The 15,620-nt window shown below is 40.8% G+C and overlaps 1 protein-coding gene across 1 annotated transcript; it reads left to right on the top strand.

Annotated features, from left to right (window-relative positions):
• Nucleotides 1-7,597: 7,597 nt before the first annotated feature.
• Nucleotides 7,598-15,607, top strand: LOC140127800 (zona pellucida sperm-binding protein 3-like). The gene is made up of 10 exons (XM_072148900.1): nucleotides 7,598-7,755; nucleotides 8,892-9,088; nucleotides 11,343-11,452; nucleotides 11,809-11,897; nucleotides 12,364-12,544; nucleotides 13,583-13,691; nucleotides 13,777-13,862; nucleotides 14,164-14,255; nucleotides 15,100-15,219; nucleotides 15,434-15,607. Exons 1-10 carry the CDS (start codon nucleotides 7,692-7,694, stop codon nucleotides 15,574-15,576), a joined length of 1,191 nt encoding a protein of 396 aa, XP_072005001.1. The 5' UTR covers nucleotides 7,598-7,691; the 3' UTR covers nucleotides 15,577-15,607.
• Nucleotides 15,608-15,620: the final 13 nt, after the last annotated feature.

Below are 15,620 nucleotides of genomic sequence, written 5' to 3'. Positions count from 1 at the left end.
TTCCGTTACGGGGTTAAACGCAGTGAAAAAAGGTTATTATACTTTGATACATCGGGAATTTTTGGACGCGGCAATACCTAATGTGTTTATGATTTTTACTGTTTATTAATATTTATATCAGTTCTAGGGAAAGGGGGGTGATTTGAATTTTTAGGGCTTTTTATTATAATATTTTTTTAGTACTTTAACCCTAGGTTGTCTGGTCGATCCTAAAATATACTGCCATGCTACAGTGTTGCAGTATACGGGGATTTTCCTCCTCACTCATTACAATGTGCAGATAGCACATTGTAATGATAGGGTTAATATGAGTCAGCCTCGGGTTTTTGGAAGACCCGATGCTGTCACAAATTGATGCTCCCCACGACATCACGGGGAGCGACGATCCTCGACAAGCATTGTCGGCGGCGATCGGTGGGAAAACACTGTGTTATTGGCTATAATATACTGTATCAGACATAAGACAAGAATTGAGTCATAATAGACGGTAGCAAGCTACCATTGTATACACTAGCATTGAGTAAATATATTGGGGCACATTTACTTACCCAACCCTGCATGCTTTCTGACGATCCAGCACTGTGGCGCGATTCACGAACATTGTGCGCCCGATAACCTGCATGTGTCGCTTCCCCGCTCATGTCCGCAGGAGTTCACCTTATACTTGCCGGTGAATGTAAGTGCTTGATCTTGCGACACAAATTCAAAGTTAAATCCCGTGGTTTGTCCGAATCCATCGGATCGGACAAACCGAAATATCATAAAATATAACACAAAACTACAAAGCACAGAACATCTGGACACTTGTGTTTATTGCACATCTTTATTCAGATCACATTGAACCTTCATTGGTATATTTTTGTATACAGAAATTGATACATGTATAAAAGTGTATAGAAGTAATAAAACTTCATAGTGACAGTATTTGATACGCCATGCCATGTACTGGCATAGGAATTCCAAATGCAGAGAAATTGGTGAAAAAATGCATTAGTAAAGTTTTCTTGTGGGCTTAGATTTTACTTGGCTCTGACTATGAGCCCCAAATGACATGTCTAATTTATTCATTGGGTCGGTATGATCACGAGGATACCAAATTTGTATAGGTTTTATAATGCTTTCCTACATTTACAAAAATCTAAACCTCCTATAAAACCTCCTGTACAAATAAAAATACTTCATTTTGCATCTACTGGCGCTAATAACTTTTTCATACTTAGCTGTGTTTGGTGTCATTTTTTGCAACTGTTGGTGACATTTTTAATGCTACGATTTTGAGGACTGTACGACCTTTTGATCACTTTTTATAGAATGTTTTACGGCAAAAAGTGGCATTTTCGACTTTGGGCGCTATTTTCCGTTATGGGGTTAAATGTTGATACCTAACATGTTTATGATTTATACTGTTCTAGAGAAAGGGGGGTGATTTTCTAATTTAATTTTTTTACTTATTAATTTGTTTTACTATTTTTTAGACTACCTAGGGTACTTAAACCCTAGGTCAGTGATGGCAAACCTTTTAAAGACTGAGTCCCCAAACTACAACAAAGACCCATTTATTTATCGCAAAGTGTCAACACAAAAATTTAATTTGTGATTTATACTCCCTTCTCTGTCACAGTTTTCATTGATACCAGCACCTGAGGACACCAATAAAGCAGAAAATAGTCCCAGGTAGCGCTGTCACTTTAAAATAGCTCTGTGCACAGCAAGTCCTGGGCTATCTGGGACTGCAGGAAGATACCTGGAGTCATCTCTGGTGATGGCTCACAGAAAGGGCTCTGAGTGCCACCTTTGGCACCAGTGCCATAGGTTAGCCATCACTGCCCTAAAATAGGCATTCCCGTACTTAAGAACACCCGACTTACAGAAAACCCCTAGTTACAAATGGACCCCTGGATGTTGGTAATTTACTGTACTTTAGTCCCGGGCTACAGTGATCAGCAGTTATCAAAGGTGTCTACAATTAAGCTTTATCGTTAATCCTGGTTCTTATAACAACCCAACATTTTTTAAATCAAATTGTCACAGAGACCAAAAAAAATTTGGCTGGGGTTACAATTATAAAATATGCAGTTCCGACTTACATACAAATTCCGCTTAAGAACAAACCTACAGAACCTATCTTGTACGTAACCCGGGGACTGCCTGTACTACCATACTACAGTATAGCAATATATGGGGATTTTACACATAATTTATTACAATGTCCAAATCGCACATTGTAATGAATGAGTTAAAGGGGTTGGCCACTTTCATAAATAAATGATATTATTTGTGTAATGAAAAGTTAAAAACATTTTCATTATACTTTCTGTATCAATTCCTCATGGTTTTCTAGATTTACTTCCAGTGGTAAGAATCTGTCCATGGTGATGTGATGGACAGGCAGGCACACTAGCCGTTATTATTACTGAGGCCGGTGACACACGTGGCGTTTTTTTTTTTTTGCGTTTCTGTTGCACTTTCAAACGCATTGAAAACGGATGCATTTTTCAAATGTTTGCTTGTGTTTGCATTTTTTAAAAACACAATGCTTGGTGTGCGTTATTTGAATGCAATTGTCTAAAGTCACAGTCATCTGTTCTCCATGCTGTTTGTGCAGGTAATCACATATGTTTCAAAATGCAGACAACTAACGCATGCAATTTTAAAAAACACACTCGCTTTGAAAAGCGCAATAAAAACACAATTCAAAAAAGCAGACAAAAAACACGCTAGGGAAAAAACGCCAAGTTAAGACCAAGTTAAGACACTTTAAAGACACAATAAAAAAAACGCACCAAAAACGCCACATGTGTCACAGGCGTGACATTATTCTTTAAAGAGTTAAACAATATGCACCCAGAGAGGTCATTGAGGTTATTTATTAGAACATTCCCTACTACTCAGAGAATACAATAAATCCTGTGTCGGGAAGACACTTAGGTTTGGTGTTCTGAGGACTGACTGTATTAGCTCAGCTGCTTTATGGAGGACTAGTGCCCCCTGTCTGTGGTAATAATACAGGCAGTTTAGTTTTTTCAGTCTATTTGGTTTAGTCCACCTCAATATCATAAAAACACCACTTTGTATCTGATACAGAAAACCAAGGTGGCTTCTGCTTCTCTTCTATAAGTGAATAAAATGGAAATACAATAGGACTTATCCACAAGCAGTCACCGACCTTTGTTGCGGAGGGGATTAAACCAAAAACGATTCTCAGCGTTGAGCAGCGTAAACAAGTTCTTTAATATAATAATAATATAATAATCTTTATATAGCGCCATCATATTCTATAGCGCTTTACAAATCATAGGGACATGTACAAATATAATAAACAGTCATATGGAACAATAGGAGTGAGGTCCCTGTTCGCAAGAGCTTACCGTCTATGAGGAAGAATGGGGAGACACAAGAGGTTAAAAGCTTGCAATACTGGTCCAGCCATTCCTCATAAGGGAATAGAAAAAAATGTAATATAATAAATAGAAATGCTGTTGCTTGACCCAGTCATCAGCCGTCATCTTATATACAAAGTCCAAGGTGAGTGGGACTGCAGAGAAGCCTGAAGCTTGGTGTGGTTTCTATACATACCACATGCAGATAGTGAAGAGTTAATGACATTTTCCAACAGACCTCCAAATGTTTGGATACTAATGTTATGTGACCTAGATCTGAACAGGCCATGGAAACAGAACATTGTTTAACGTTTGAGGGACTACAGCTATTTCATTTTGCATTTCGGTGCACCAAGGATATGGTGCTAAGACCAGTCGACTCCCCTTGCCCAATTTCACTATCCAGGGCCTCCCACACTGCTTTGCTTGGAGGTTGTACAAGCCAGGGCGCATTCACACGATGCCTTGCATTACATTTTTGGATGTGTTTTTGAAGCATTGCAAAGGCTTCAGCCTTGATGACATGCTGAGGTTACATTGTGTTTCCACTGGATCTGCTAAAACGCATTGGCTTTCTGCTGAACAGGAATGGATTAAGATGGCCATGAGCCCTGGGCCTTATAACAAAATTAGGCTTACCCATACCTCCCAACATTTGTGAAAGGGAAAGAGGGACAAAATGGCGGCACGCGTAACCTGCAGTGTCCATGTATAATAATTTCACAGTGCCCCAACCAACTGAGCTATAGCCTCAGTGATTATCTGGGTGTAGAATTTTGGTAACTAAGAACTATGACTGCTACTGTTACACTGTGACACAGATTTAATGCCTTGGTATATAGGGAGGGATCTTCTCAGAGATTATTGTAATTATTGAGACTATTATTATTATTATGGAGATGATGATGATGATTATTATTATTATTGAGATGATTATTATTATTTTTACTATTATTAATAATCATCTCCATAATAATAAAAATAATAAAATTTATAATAATAATAATAATAATAGTCTCAATAATTACAATAATAATCTCTGAGAAGATCCCTCTCTATATATCAGTGCATTAGTCTGTGTCACAGTGTAAATGGCAGATAACATGTCTTAGTTACCAGAAATCCTCAGTTCTGTATCACTGGGCTTATAGCTCAGTTAGTTAAGCTCCTGTCTATGGTGCAGAGGGTCCCAGGTTCAAAACTCAGCCTGGTCAAAACTTTATTTAATTTAATTATATAAAGAGCTTGTGTCTGGGGAATCCCTGGAGACCATATATGGACAGATGGAGATCTGAGCTGATGACGTGGTCCCTGCTCTCTCAGCTAAGCCCGACACTTCTCTGAAAAGGATTCCCTCCCGATGTCTGCTCTTGGGAACCCTAGGAGATGCAGTGACCATATATGGACAGATGCTGATCTGAAGCTGATGACGTGGTCTCTGCTCTCTCCGCTTAGCCCAACACTTCTCTGAAAAGGATTCCCTGCCCGATGTCTGTAGAAGCCATTCTGTACTGTGAGTTAAGACTTTCAAAGTATTTACTATGCGGACACAGCGCCGGGACACAGCTGGACCTGGGGGGAAAATCCGTGACAACCTCATAGCTGCCCGTGACGCGGGGCAGAGGTACGAAAAATCGGGAAAGTCCCGTCAAAATCGGGACGGTTGGGAGCTATGCTTACCCCCCACACCCTTCTCAAATAAGAACATTTTTTACCTTTTTCATAGTATATAAGGCTGGAAGGAGACGCAAGTCCATCAAGTCCAACCTTCAAGAATTAAATAAATGTTTTATCCCCATAACCCGTGATATTTTTTCTCTCCAGAAAGTCATCCAGGCCTCTCTTGAACATGTACATAGAGTCGGCCATAACAACCTCCTGCGGCAGAGAGTTCCACAGTCTCACTGCTCTTACAGTAAAGAACCTTTGTCTATGGTGATGGTAAAATCGCCTCTCCTCTAGGCGTAGAGGATGCCCCCTTGTCCTGGTCACAGGACAATTTTTGAACTGTATTTGTAGGCCCCCTAGGGTACTTGAACTCTAAGGGGGTCTGATTGCTCACACCATATGCTGCTATACAACTGTACTCCAGTAAACTATTACTGCTGCTCTGTATTGGTCTGCCTATAGTAGACCATTACAGATCCTGTGGTGTATCAGGTCTGAGATTTTCAGAGAGACTCCGGACTGTAAAGGGAACAGATTGCTGCTCCCCGACAAGAAGTGGGGGTGGGAGGGGGGGGGGGATCCTTTCCAGCTTTTCCCCAGACATTGAAATGGTTCACCACTTACAGAAATGATGTTACATTTTTCCATTTAGATGTTACAATTGGTCTTTGTGATGCCATAATGTCACATTGTGATGTCATAAAGGGCCATTAAGATGTCAAGAATGGCTATTGTGGTATCATAGAGAATATTGTGATGTCATAATGAGCTATAGTGCTGTCCTAGAGGACATTGTGATGTCACAGTGGGGCTTAAATGGTGAAGTGTAATGTCACAATGGGTGATTGTGATGTCATAGAGGGCAATGTGATGCCACAGCGTGTCTTTGGGATGTTGTGGAGGGCCTTATGGAATCACAATTTTTATTATGGGTTCTGGTATACATATTTGTTGTAGCTTTAGTGTAAGGCCGCGGTCACACGTACCGCTAGGCGTCCGTTCATAACGCGACACTAGTGCACAGGGGGAGGTCCTCGGCCAGAATGCACATGCGTTTCAAGAGAAACGCATGCGATCGGCTTATCAATCACGTGCGTTTCCCAGGAAACACATGTGCGTACAGGCCGAGGACCTCCCCCTGTGCGCTAGTGTCGCGTTATGAACGGACGTCTAGCGGTACGTGTGACCGTGGCCTAAGGCCGGCGCCACACAGGGCGCTTTGTCTGCGCTTGCAAACGCAAACGCAGACAAAGTCGCGCCCACCGGGGCGGGCCTCGGCCCGATCGCATCGGCGTTTCTATGGAAACGCCTGCGATCGGGAACGAGCCGCCGGTGTTTTGCGTTAATTTAACGCGAAACACCGGCGGCTCGTTCCCGATCGCAGGCGTTTCCATAGAAACGCCGATGCGATCGGGCCGAGGCCCGCCCCGGTGGGCGCGACTTTGTCTGCGTTTGCGTTTGCAAGCGCAGACAAAGCGCCCTGTGTGGCGCCGGCCTAAGGGTGAAGACACACATGGCGTTTTTAGGCCGTTTTTGGGCCGTTTTTAGTTAGTGCGTTTTCAGATCGTTAAAAAACGCATGCGTTTTTTGACCAGTTTGAATTAAGATAATTGCTCAAACCTGTAAAAAACGCATGCGTTTTTTTAACGCATGCGTTTTTAACTATCTGAAAACGGCCCAAAAACGGCCTAAAAACGCCATGTGTGTCTTCACCCTAAGGCCGATGCCACATTAAATTAACGCAAAACACCAGCGGCTCGTTCCCAATCGCAGCCATTTCCATAGAAAGACAAAGTGGTGCGTGTGGCACCAGCCTAAGGGTGAAGACGCACGTGGCGTTTTTAGGCCGTTTTTAGATTTGTGGGCGTTTTCAGATCGTAAAAAACATTTTTTGAAACCGTTTTTCAACGCATGCGTTTTTTACGATCTGACAGCCGTTTTTGGGTCGTTTTTAGTTAGTGCATTTTCAGATCGTAAAAAACACATGCGTTTTTGACAGGTTTGACCAATTATCTTAATTCAAACTGGTCAAAAACGCATGCGTTTCGCATCGGCAACGTTGTTTGCGTTTGCAAGCGCAGACAAAGCGCTACGTGTGGCGCCGGCCTCAGTATGCTTCGAATAAGGAATCCGCATGAGCAAGCTGTTGTTCTTCCAACTTTATTTCACAGTATGTGGATAAAATTTCCTCATACATCTGACGCTTTGATGCTAGCAATTCTGTAAGGTCGTGTTCACATGCAGCAATGAAATTGCATTTTGAAATGCAAATCGAAAGCAGATGCAGATGCATTTCCACTGAATGAATGTGATTGGGAAGAAGCACTACATATTTTGCATGTGAACAAATATTTGGACTGAAAGTGCGGTCACACGTGGCACTTGCATGTGTTTTAATAAAAATGTACGTGAAAGGTAAGCACCTGGAATCATGCACCTTCAGCCGCTCACAGCAGTCTTTGAATTGTATTTCGAAAGCAATTTAAACGCTAGATGTGAATGCGGCCTAATGAAACATCCGCTGCATATATGCGTAATGATACCCTGACTAGTTAGCAGCAGTGAGCTGGAGTCACCTGAGTTGAATGATTGCATTGCTTTATATCTGCTGGCATTGAGGTAGAAGGAATCACTGGTTTTATCATGGGGAAGTGGATGTTGTTGTTTCTGTGGCTGTCCTGGAATAGTTATTTTGCAGCCCAAAATGGTAAGTGCATTTCTGTTTGATATGTATTAACTAGGGGTAACAATGTGACCAGTGAGTGTGGCTGAGAATTTGCTTGTCATCTCCACGTTGGTTTTGCCCAATTTGTAGGCAACAATGTCTCACGAGCAACTTTGTTTCAGTGGAGAGACTGCAGTGCCCAGATGAGTGCGGTGGTCTCCTTCTATCCTACTTCTCACTCCTATGGAACTAAGGCCAGGTTCACACCTGTGTTTGCCAGATTGTGTTACATTCTGATTATGATAATGAAAACAATTTGTAGCAGAACTATTAAACTACTAAGGGACTTGTAACAGAGGGTTTATGGGTAAAGGACAATCCGTTCAACTTCTGTTTACATTCCCCCCCCCCCCCCTTGTTTAAAGAAGATCTACCATGGGGAATCTACTTTCTGTAATATTCCCATTTTTCACTAATTCAGGGATGTAGCTGCTGTAATGTTCAATTGAATATTTACTGAGGGCGCTTTAAGATGATGCGTTGTGGATTTTGATGCATTTCAAAGACTTCAGCCTTGATCACATGCTGAGATTACATTGCGTTTTAGCAGATGCAGTGGTAATGCAAAGTAACGTTCGCAAGTAATCAAGATGAAGCCTTTGGAATGCATCAAAAAATGCAACTCATCATGGGAATGCGCCATGAGTTATCTCCGGGGGGTGAAGGCAACTCCCACGCTGCCAGTAGCCACTACTGACCCTCATCTATCTGTCTCTGGCATCATTTGAGCTCTGTGCAAGCGCAGTCGCTCACTGCTGGTGACTTTCCTGCTGCTAGGGTGCTCTGCCGGTGGCACATGCGCAGACTTCAAATGGTGCAAAAGATGGTCTGGGGTGGTGCTGTCCAAACTGGACACACTCCTGTTATACAATGTGGTAAGCATGTCATCATATTTTATTTTTCCTAAATCCTCAACATCCCCTTTAATTCTTATGTTGTCAAAAGATGGTTATGGCTAGAAAAGGTTGAATGAGGACAGTGAATAAAAATCTAAAATAATTTTCTTGGGCAATATGGAAATGTAGCTAAAGGGAAGCAGAGTATTATATTGACATGGCTTATTATTATTTATATAGATCTATCTATCTTTCAGAACTTTTCCCTCCTTTTCTTGACAGCTCCCCCCAGAACAGTGTTTTATCAGTGCAATGCAACATTTATAAGTGTGGCTGTGAGACGTGATCCTCAGGATAACAGAATAATGTTGGATCCTAAGAGCCTGACATTGGGAAGATGCCCTGTCTCCAGTACTACAGCACTGCTAGGCTTCTTGGTGTTTGAGTACAGACTATATGACTGCGGATTTTCCAGAATGGTAAATTTAACTATCGTTGGTTAAAAGGAAACACTTTACACTTTTTTAAAGCTGGTCAAATATTCACTGGTCTAGTACAGGGCTGTATTTAGTGTTGCTGCCCTGGGCCCCGTCGGTGCTTACACCTCTATTAGTGCAGTCAAGCCTGTGCCTTTTCCTGTAACCCCTATTACGTTACTAGAAGATGGCACCGCTGGGCCCAGGTGGAGTCTCTAATGATCAACTGCAAGCATTAGATTGAAAAACTGCTTCAGGCTGCATTCACACAAGGCTTTTGCCTTGTTTTGCAACTCATTGGGCAAAATGCTTCATCACGTTTTCATAGTAGCAGAATGCGTGTGGTGTGACATTTAGTCATCACTATCAATGTTAAGACAAAACGCATGTTGCTACTTAAAATACTATCGGGAACATGCACCCCATGTTTTGGGCACATGGAATTCCAAGAAACTACTCCTTACTGCATGAATTGTATTCATAAATGTGTGAATGTCACCACTGGGAATCTTAAGTATGCCCATTAGTCTTTAGCCAACTAGAAAACATTGTACATTCCCCTCGTCTGATGCTCTGGTCCAGTGCTGTGGCTCCCATCATCCCCATTCTGTGTGTATGCAGCAGTGGGCTGCAGGTCCTGGCTGTGGTCTGTGTAATGCGTACACAGAGAGAAGCTGGTCTTGATATCCTTCCTACATCTCTGTATACATGCAGAAGCCAGGGTAACACACCGGAGCCCCCCAAGGGGTTACAGGGGTGAGAGAAGTCATTTGAACAGAGCAAAGCTACCTGTATGCTTTACTTTAGTCCTAGTCTGTATAATGCTTTATTGACAATCTTTGTTCCCCTAACTGCTCAAAATTAAATTGTCTCAGGGACAAAAAATTGTCAGGATTTAAAACTATAAAAATCTACCAGTTCCAACTTGCATAGAAATTCAACTTTTTTAAAAAAATTAATAAGTAAAAATATTTTTAAATATACTATGGCGATACCTCTTCTATATGGGTTAATATAAGGATACGCTGTTTTTACGGTAAGGTGAATGGACCACAAAAAAATGCAAGAGTCTGCAGGAAAAGCTTCTATTTTGCTTTCATTAATTCAAGAGTTAATAAAATCTCATAAATAAGCTAAAGATCCACTAAAATAAAGTATTTGTGAAGTGCATCTAAAATATCAGAAAATAAGCCCAAGTTGGCAAAGAAAAATGTATAGCCTCTTAAAAGCAACAGTGCAAATCTGCTCTGAATGGCGCACCTTCCCTTCAATGCTATGGTGTGTGACCACACATGGGGTACTGGAGCACTCAGAAGTTTGGTATCAAACTTTGTCGACCTTTTGTTAATTTATCCACTGACAATGTGTGGGAGGGGGGAAATATAAATATAAAAAATATATATATATACATATATATACAAAATCCGATGCAATTTGTAAATTGACTTCTGAGAAACCCTTAAACAAAACGGATGACCAACTTCATAAAAGTTTACCTTCTTTTAGAGATAAACAAATCTGAAGCCGCCCATCTCCCTTCCCATCCAAAAAAATGCTGACATAAAGCATAATGTAATGTTCATGGGTGGGGGAGTAGGAGGGGGTAACACTATCTGCCTGAAAAGCCGGGTATGTTAACTTTTGAATGTGATTCATGTCAGATTTGAAAAATAAGACTGTCGGGAAGGTGAAAAGTGGTATATTCTAATAGAGGCACTTTGTAGCCTGACGTGTTATGTTCCCATTGTCAAGGCAGATCTACCAGGCGGAAGACCTGACTCCCTTCTCTGTTTAATTACACAGCTCTGAGCAGTGAGTGTTCCCCTTTCTGCTCTCCATGGCTGTTCGTATGCTATGGGCATGACTATTAAACAGTTTGCCTCAAATCAATTAATTGTCTTTTTACATTCACTTTCAGATTGAAAAGTATTTATAGGTCTATAGCCAGAGCCCTGACCCTCCCAAAGTGCATGCACCATTTTAAAAATAATCTCAAATAACAGTTATGCTTATAAGGATTCCAGCCTGACCAATTTTTAGGATGCCTTTCCAAAGTTTGTGTGGTGTTCATCCTTAACCTATGATACGTTCACATTTGTCTGAATCTTGTGGTACTGTGTGAATACGGGTTCTATTTACTGATGTTGGTCACATGTTGTGATTAAATATTTAAAACTGACTGGTGAAGTTTCCCCAATATTTAGCTGCATGTGCTATTCTGATACTTGCCGCTTTTTACAACCTCCTTTACATACAGTTCTTTGGCAATGCTGTTAAGTTCTTCACTGAATTGGTTTACAGTCCTGATGCTGCCGCAAATGTATTTCCTCAGCCTTTTCGAGAACAAATAAGCTGCATATCAAGCATGTGAGTAGTTCTTCTGCACTTCTTTCTCAATCCCATTCACTTGTTAGCTGTAAGCTTCTGCAGATGAATCCAGAATTGGAGATGGATCAAATGTTTCCATTCTGGGTTCAGGTTCCACTTGACACGGAAATATTGTCGACCACATAGCCAATGTATGTTCCTGGAGTTGGAGGTTTTGAAATTTCATTTAATACAGGGCTCTCTTTAGGTAATGTCAAAGAGTTGTTTTTTTATTGGGGGGGGGGGGGGGGGGTCTTCTTTGAAGAGTTGGCCCTACATTGGGGTTTATAGTTTCAAAGAAGCATGTAAAATAATACATAGCATGTGAAGTATTTATTTTTCTTTCCTCTTCTTAGACATTTGAACCCTTCCCCTTTAGAAACTACTGTGGAGGTCAAGGTATCTGGAGCAGGGCAACTTAACTTTTCATATCAAGTCATGACTGGTAAGTACCTTAATTTGCACAAAATTTCTCTAGGCATAAACACAGAAGGCTATGAAGAGCTCTAAACCATTTTAGTTTTGGGAGGCATTTGCACTGTTCCCCCTCCAGGTGTAGCTGCTAATCTGCATAACATCTCCTATGGTGCCCCTCACTAACCTCTCTGTAGGTGGAATGGCTTAAAATCTTAGATATTGAGACTTGTATTCACTATCTATTAAGGGGGCAGGTGGAATCTAGTCATAACTGACATCGGCTTCATGCCCTCCTGAACTGCCAAGTGGATCTCTTATGATTTTATGCAACTTTTGTATCGGGAGATAAAGCGGCTCACCAACCCCACGACTAGTTAATGTAACATGGTTTATGCTGATCTGAAGGTTTTATAGCTCTATACTTGACTTTTCAGCAACCAAAAGCTTGGTGCTGCATGTACTGAAGCTGTGGTTTTATTTTTTTCCCCTAACAGCTGACTTCTCCAGGCCTCTAGATGTAAAAGAATTTCTCCTTGGCTCTCCAATTTTCTTGTCTATATCTGTGCTAACAGGAAATCACTTGCCCCTGCGGCTCTTTGTGGATGAATGCATTGTGGCCTCTACAGAAGACCTTAATACTTCAAAGCAACGCTATACCTTAATCGATAACCATGGGTAAGACTTTGTAGGTTATACAGCTCCTGAGGTGCTTTACAGCTGAAATGTTGTGTGTGTGTGTGGTTGGTTTTCTTTTTTTTTTTTTTTGTAAAGCGATGCAGAATTTGGCACTAAATAAAGCTTTATTTCAAATAGGCCTTCCCTAACCCAGTCGCCCTGTCGAACTACTGGGTGGTAGTAGAATTGTCTGCAGCTAAACAGATGTGATTCTCTCTGGCACCTTCAAACTGTTGATAAAACACAGCAAAAACTAGCTATTTTTGGCAGCTTTTTAAATTCAGCCTTTGATTTCTGCAATGCTCCAGCCTGACTTTATTGCTAACAAAGTATAGATTTTTCCATCAGTGTCAGGGGAATCTGAACAATTTCATCTGTAATTCATGTAGTGCATGAGAACAGCTGATGCTTGAACACTTACATTCTACCCTTTATTGTCACCATGTGATCATGATCCATGGGAAAACAAAATGACCTGTAATAAACAAGCTGATAAAAATGTTAGTTATTTTATTTAAAGTCTCTGGGTTACATACAAGGTTGCTTCTTAATGAAACTCTAACATCTAAGTCAAGCATGATAAACCAGTGGCACTTGCTCAAAGATCCTGACTCGGGTAATGCTGCTGCAGTGTAACAGCTAGTGAAGTCAGAATGCTATGGATTTCTGTAACATGCCCACAGCCCCTCTGGCTCATTAACATTTTACAAGTTGCTTTTTACAAGGAAGTAGGCCAGGGATAATGAACATAAGATTACCACAGTCATGGTGCCTGGATCTGAGTAAATACCCCTGGTTTATCATGCTTCATATTGATGTAAGATTTGCTGCAATGTTGACCATCACGGTCAAAAAACCAAAATTCAGTGAATTGCCAGAGTTCACAATGGGAAAAGAGGTTTGTAACTAGGGATAATCTGTAAGTTGGTGGTGCTAATGTCAGGCTACCATAGCTAGTTTATCAAGTATTACCAGTCCCTACTATCTTGTGTGCTTCTATTTCAAGGCTATGGGTACAATTAATATCCCTACTTGCAGATGTTTTGTAGATGGTAAGGTAGCTTCCTCAAGGTTTTTGGAGCCTCTTCTGCTAGATACGGTCAGAATGACTTTCCAAGCACTGAAGTTTGTAGACTCCAATGAACAGGCAAGTACAAAACCTAGTGATTAACTCTAAACTGTAGAATTGAAATTGCAATAAAATAGTTGCCGCCTTCCTCCCATCTCTGCAGATTTACCTTCATTGTAAACTGATGGTTTGGGATCCTAAAGCCGTCAATGGACTGAAGGCCTGCTCCTATTTGAGTGATATTAACGGGTGAGGCTGGGAGTTGGAAAATACTGAAATCGTTTGTATGAGCCACTGAGATTTTGAAGCATTTAGTTTTTTTTTAAAACAAAAATAAAATGACTGCCAGTCAGTGAATTTTGTACTGCTTCGATTTGTGTAAAAGAGTTGCAGTGGCAAATAACCCATCAGAAATACTGCTGGGTTACACTTGAGTGTGCACTTAAATGCAAACTGAGGCCATATCCTGTTCTACGAATAAAGTTGTGGCTTTTTTTCTTACTTGAAATGTATTTGGATACATTAATCTTAATGTGATTGCTTTAATCAGATGGCAGCTCTTGGGCGATCCACAAAGTGATCTCTGTAGATGTTGTGATTCCACCTGTAACTTACCATTCAGAAGGAGGAGAGATGTTGCTGGTGGGTAGAATTATCGAATTCTTTTTGGTTCTTTAAATCACTTCCGGGGGGAAAAAGTTATGCTAAAAATATGAATATTGCAGGTGTAGTAAGTTGTGCTTACAAATCATAAAGATCAGGCTAAGGGCCTTTTACACAAGCATTTTTGTAAGGTTGTGGGACTTGAATTACAAAAAGTTCTTTTTTTTTTTTGACAGCTGCACACATTCAGTTTTCAAAAGCATGGGAAAGAAAAAATTTGAAGTGTGTGGAAAACTCCTAACGCACCCTTACAGAAAACTGAATTTCCGATTTCAGTTGAACATGCTCGGTCCATGGCACCGCTAGTAGTGTTGGCGCTGCTCCATGCTTGGTCCATGGTATCTGAACCGCACGCTTGTGTTTCTGTGAACCAAGAAAGTTTGTGTGTAACTAGCTGAAGTCCCAAGAAAGGAGGGGGAACTAGATTTACATGAACATATAAATTTAAAACATTTGCATAAATTTTATATTAGAATTGCAAATAATGGTAGCACATTTTAGTGTTAAATGTACATGGAGAAACCTTGTGTATTCGATGGATCTGTTAGCATATTCTTGTGTTGTAAAGAAAGTCCTTAGTTTTATCTTTAAAACTTCAACCTCCGGCTACAAGTCCATAACCTTGTTAGTATTCATGCAACTATAGCTTAACTGGTGCATGCGCAACTTTAACAGGCATGCTGCAAAAATATATCAAGCTCCCAAAAGCAATAGCACCTCTTCATGAAATAAACCTAAATAACTTTGCACCTGGTCTTCTGTCCTTCACACACATGTTCAAAATGAAAGATGTATTCACAACTTTTTATTTTTATCTTTGCAGATAAAACTGGTTCTGGTATTTTGCACACACTAGTTCTGGGGCCATTCAATATACATAGTCCTGCTGTTAATGGGAGTCCAAACCTAAGTAATGATTCGCATGCACTAGAAACTACATCAGGTAATGTTTGTCTTAAAGAATTCTGTATTTGACAGTATTGGGTGTGAAATGCTAGTGGTGTTGGTTCATCAGCATAGTGTCCCAGCTAATTGTTAATCTCGGGTCAACCTCTAGAACTTTGTAGCTCTGATATCAATGCTCAGCAGTTGTATAACCTTTGTGTAAGGTCCAGTTGCGTATTATGACTTTTTTTTTCTTTTTTTCTTGTGTACAGCATTCCCAGTACCTCCTGCTGTTGGAGCATTCTTTCTGGAGCTGGCGGTCCTGCTTCTGCTGTTTTTGGGCGTCACTGTGTATGGCCGTGTAACCAGTCCTAAAGATCTTGAAAAGAGTTTGCTTGTTCCTCATGAGAACTGAGTTTCTTCAATAAACCCCTTTGCTCTCCCAATACATGTGGTGCA

This window comes from Engystomops pustulosus, chromosome 1 (genome assembly GCF_040894005.1).
Source record: "Engystomops pustulosus chromosome 1, aEngPut4.maternal, whole genome shotgun sequence".
Taxonomy (NCBI): domain Eukaryota; kingdom Metazoa; phylum Chordata; class Amphibia; order Anura; family Leptodactylidae; genus Engystomops; species Engystomops pustulosus.
Note: the sequence above shows the minus strand (reverse complement) of the source record. Positions and strands in the feature narration are given on the sequence as shown.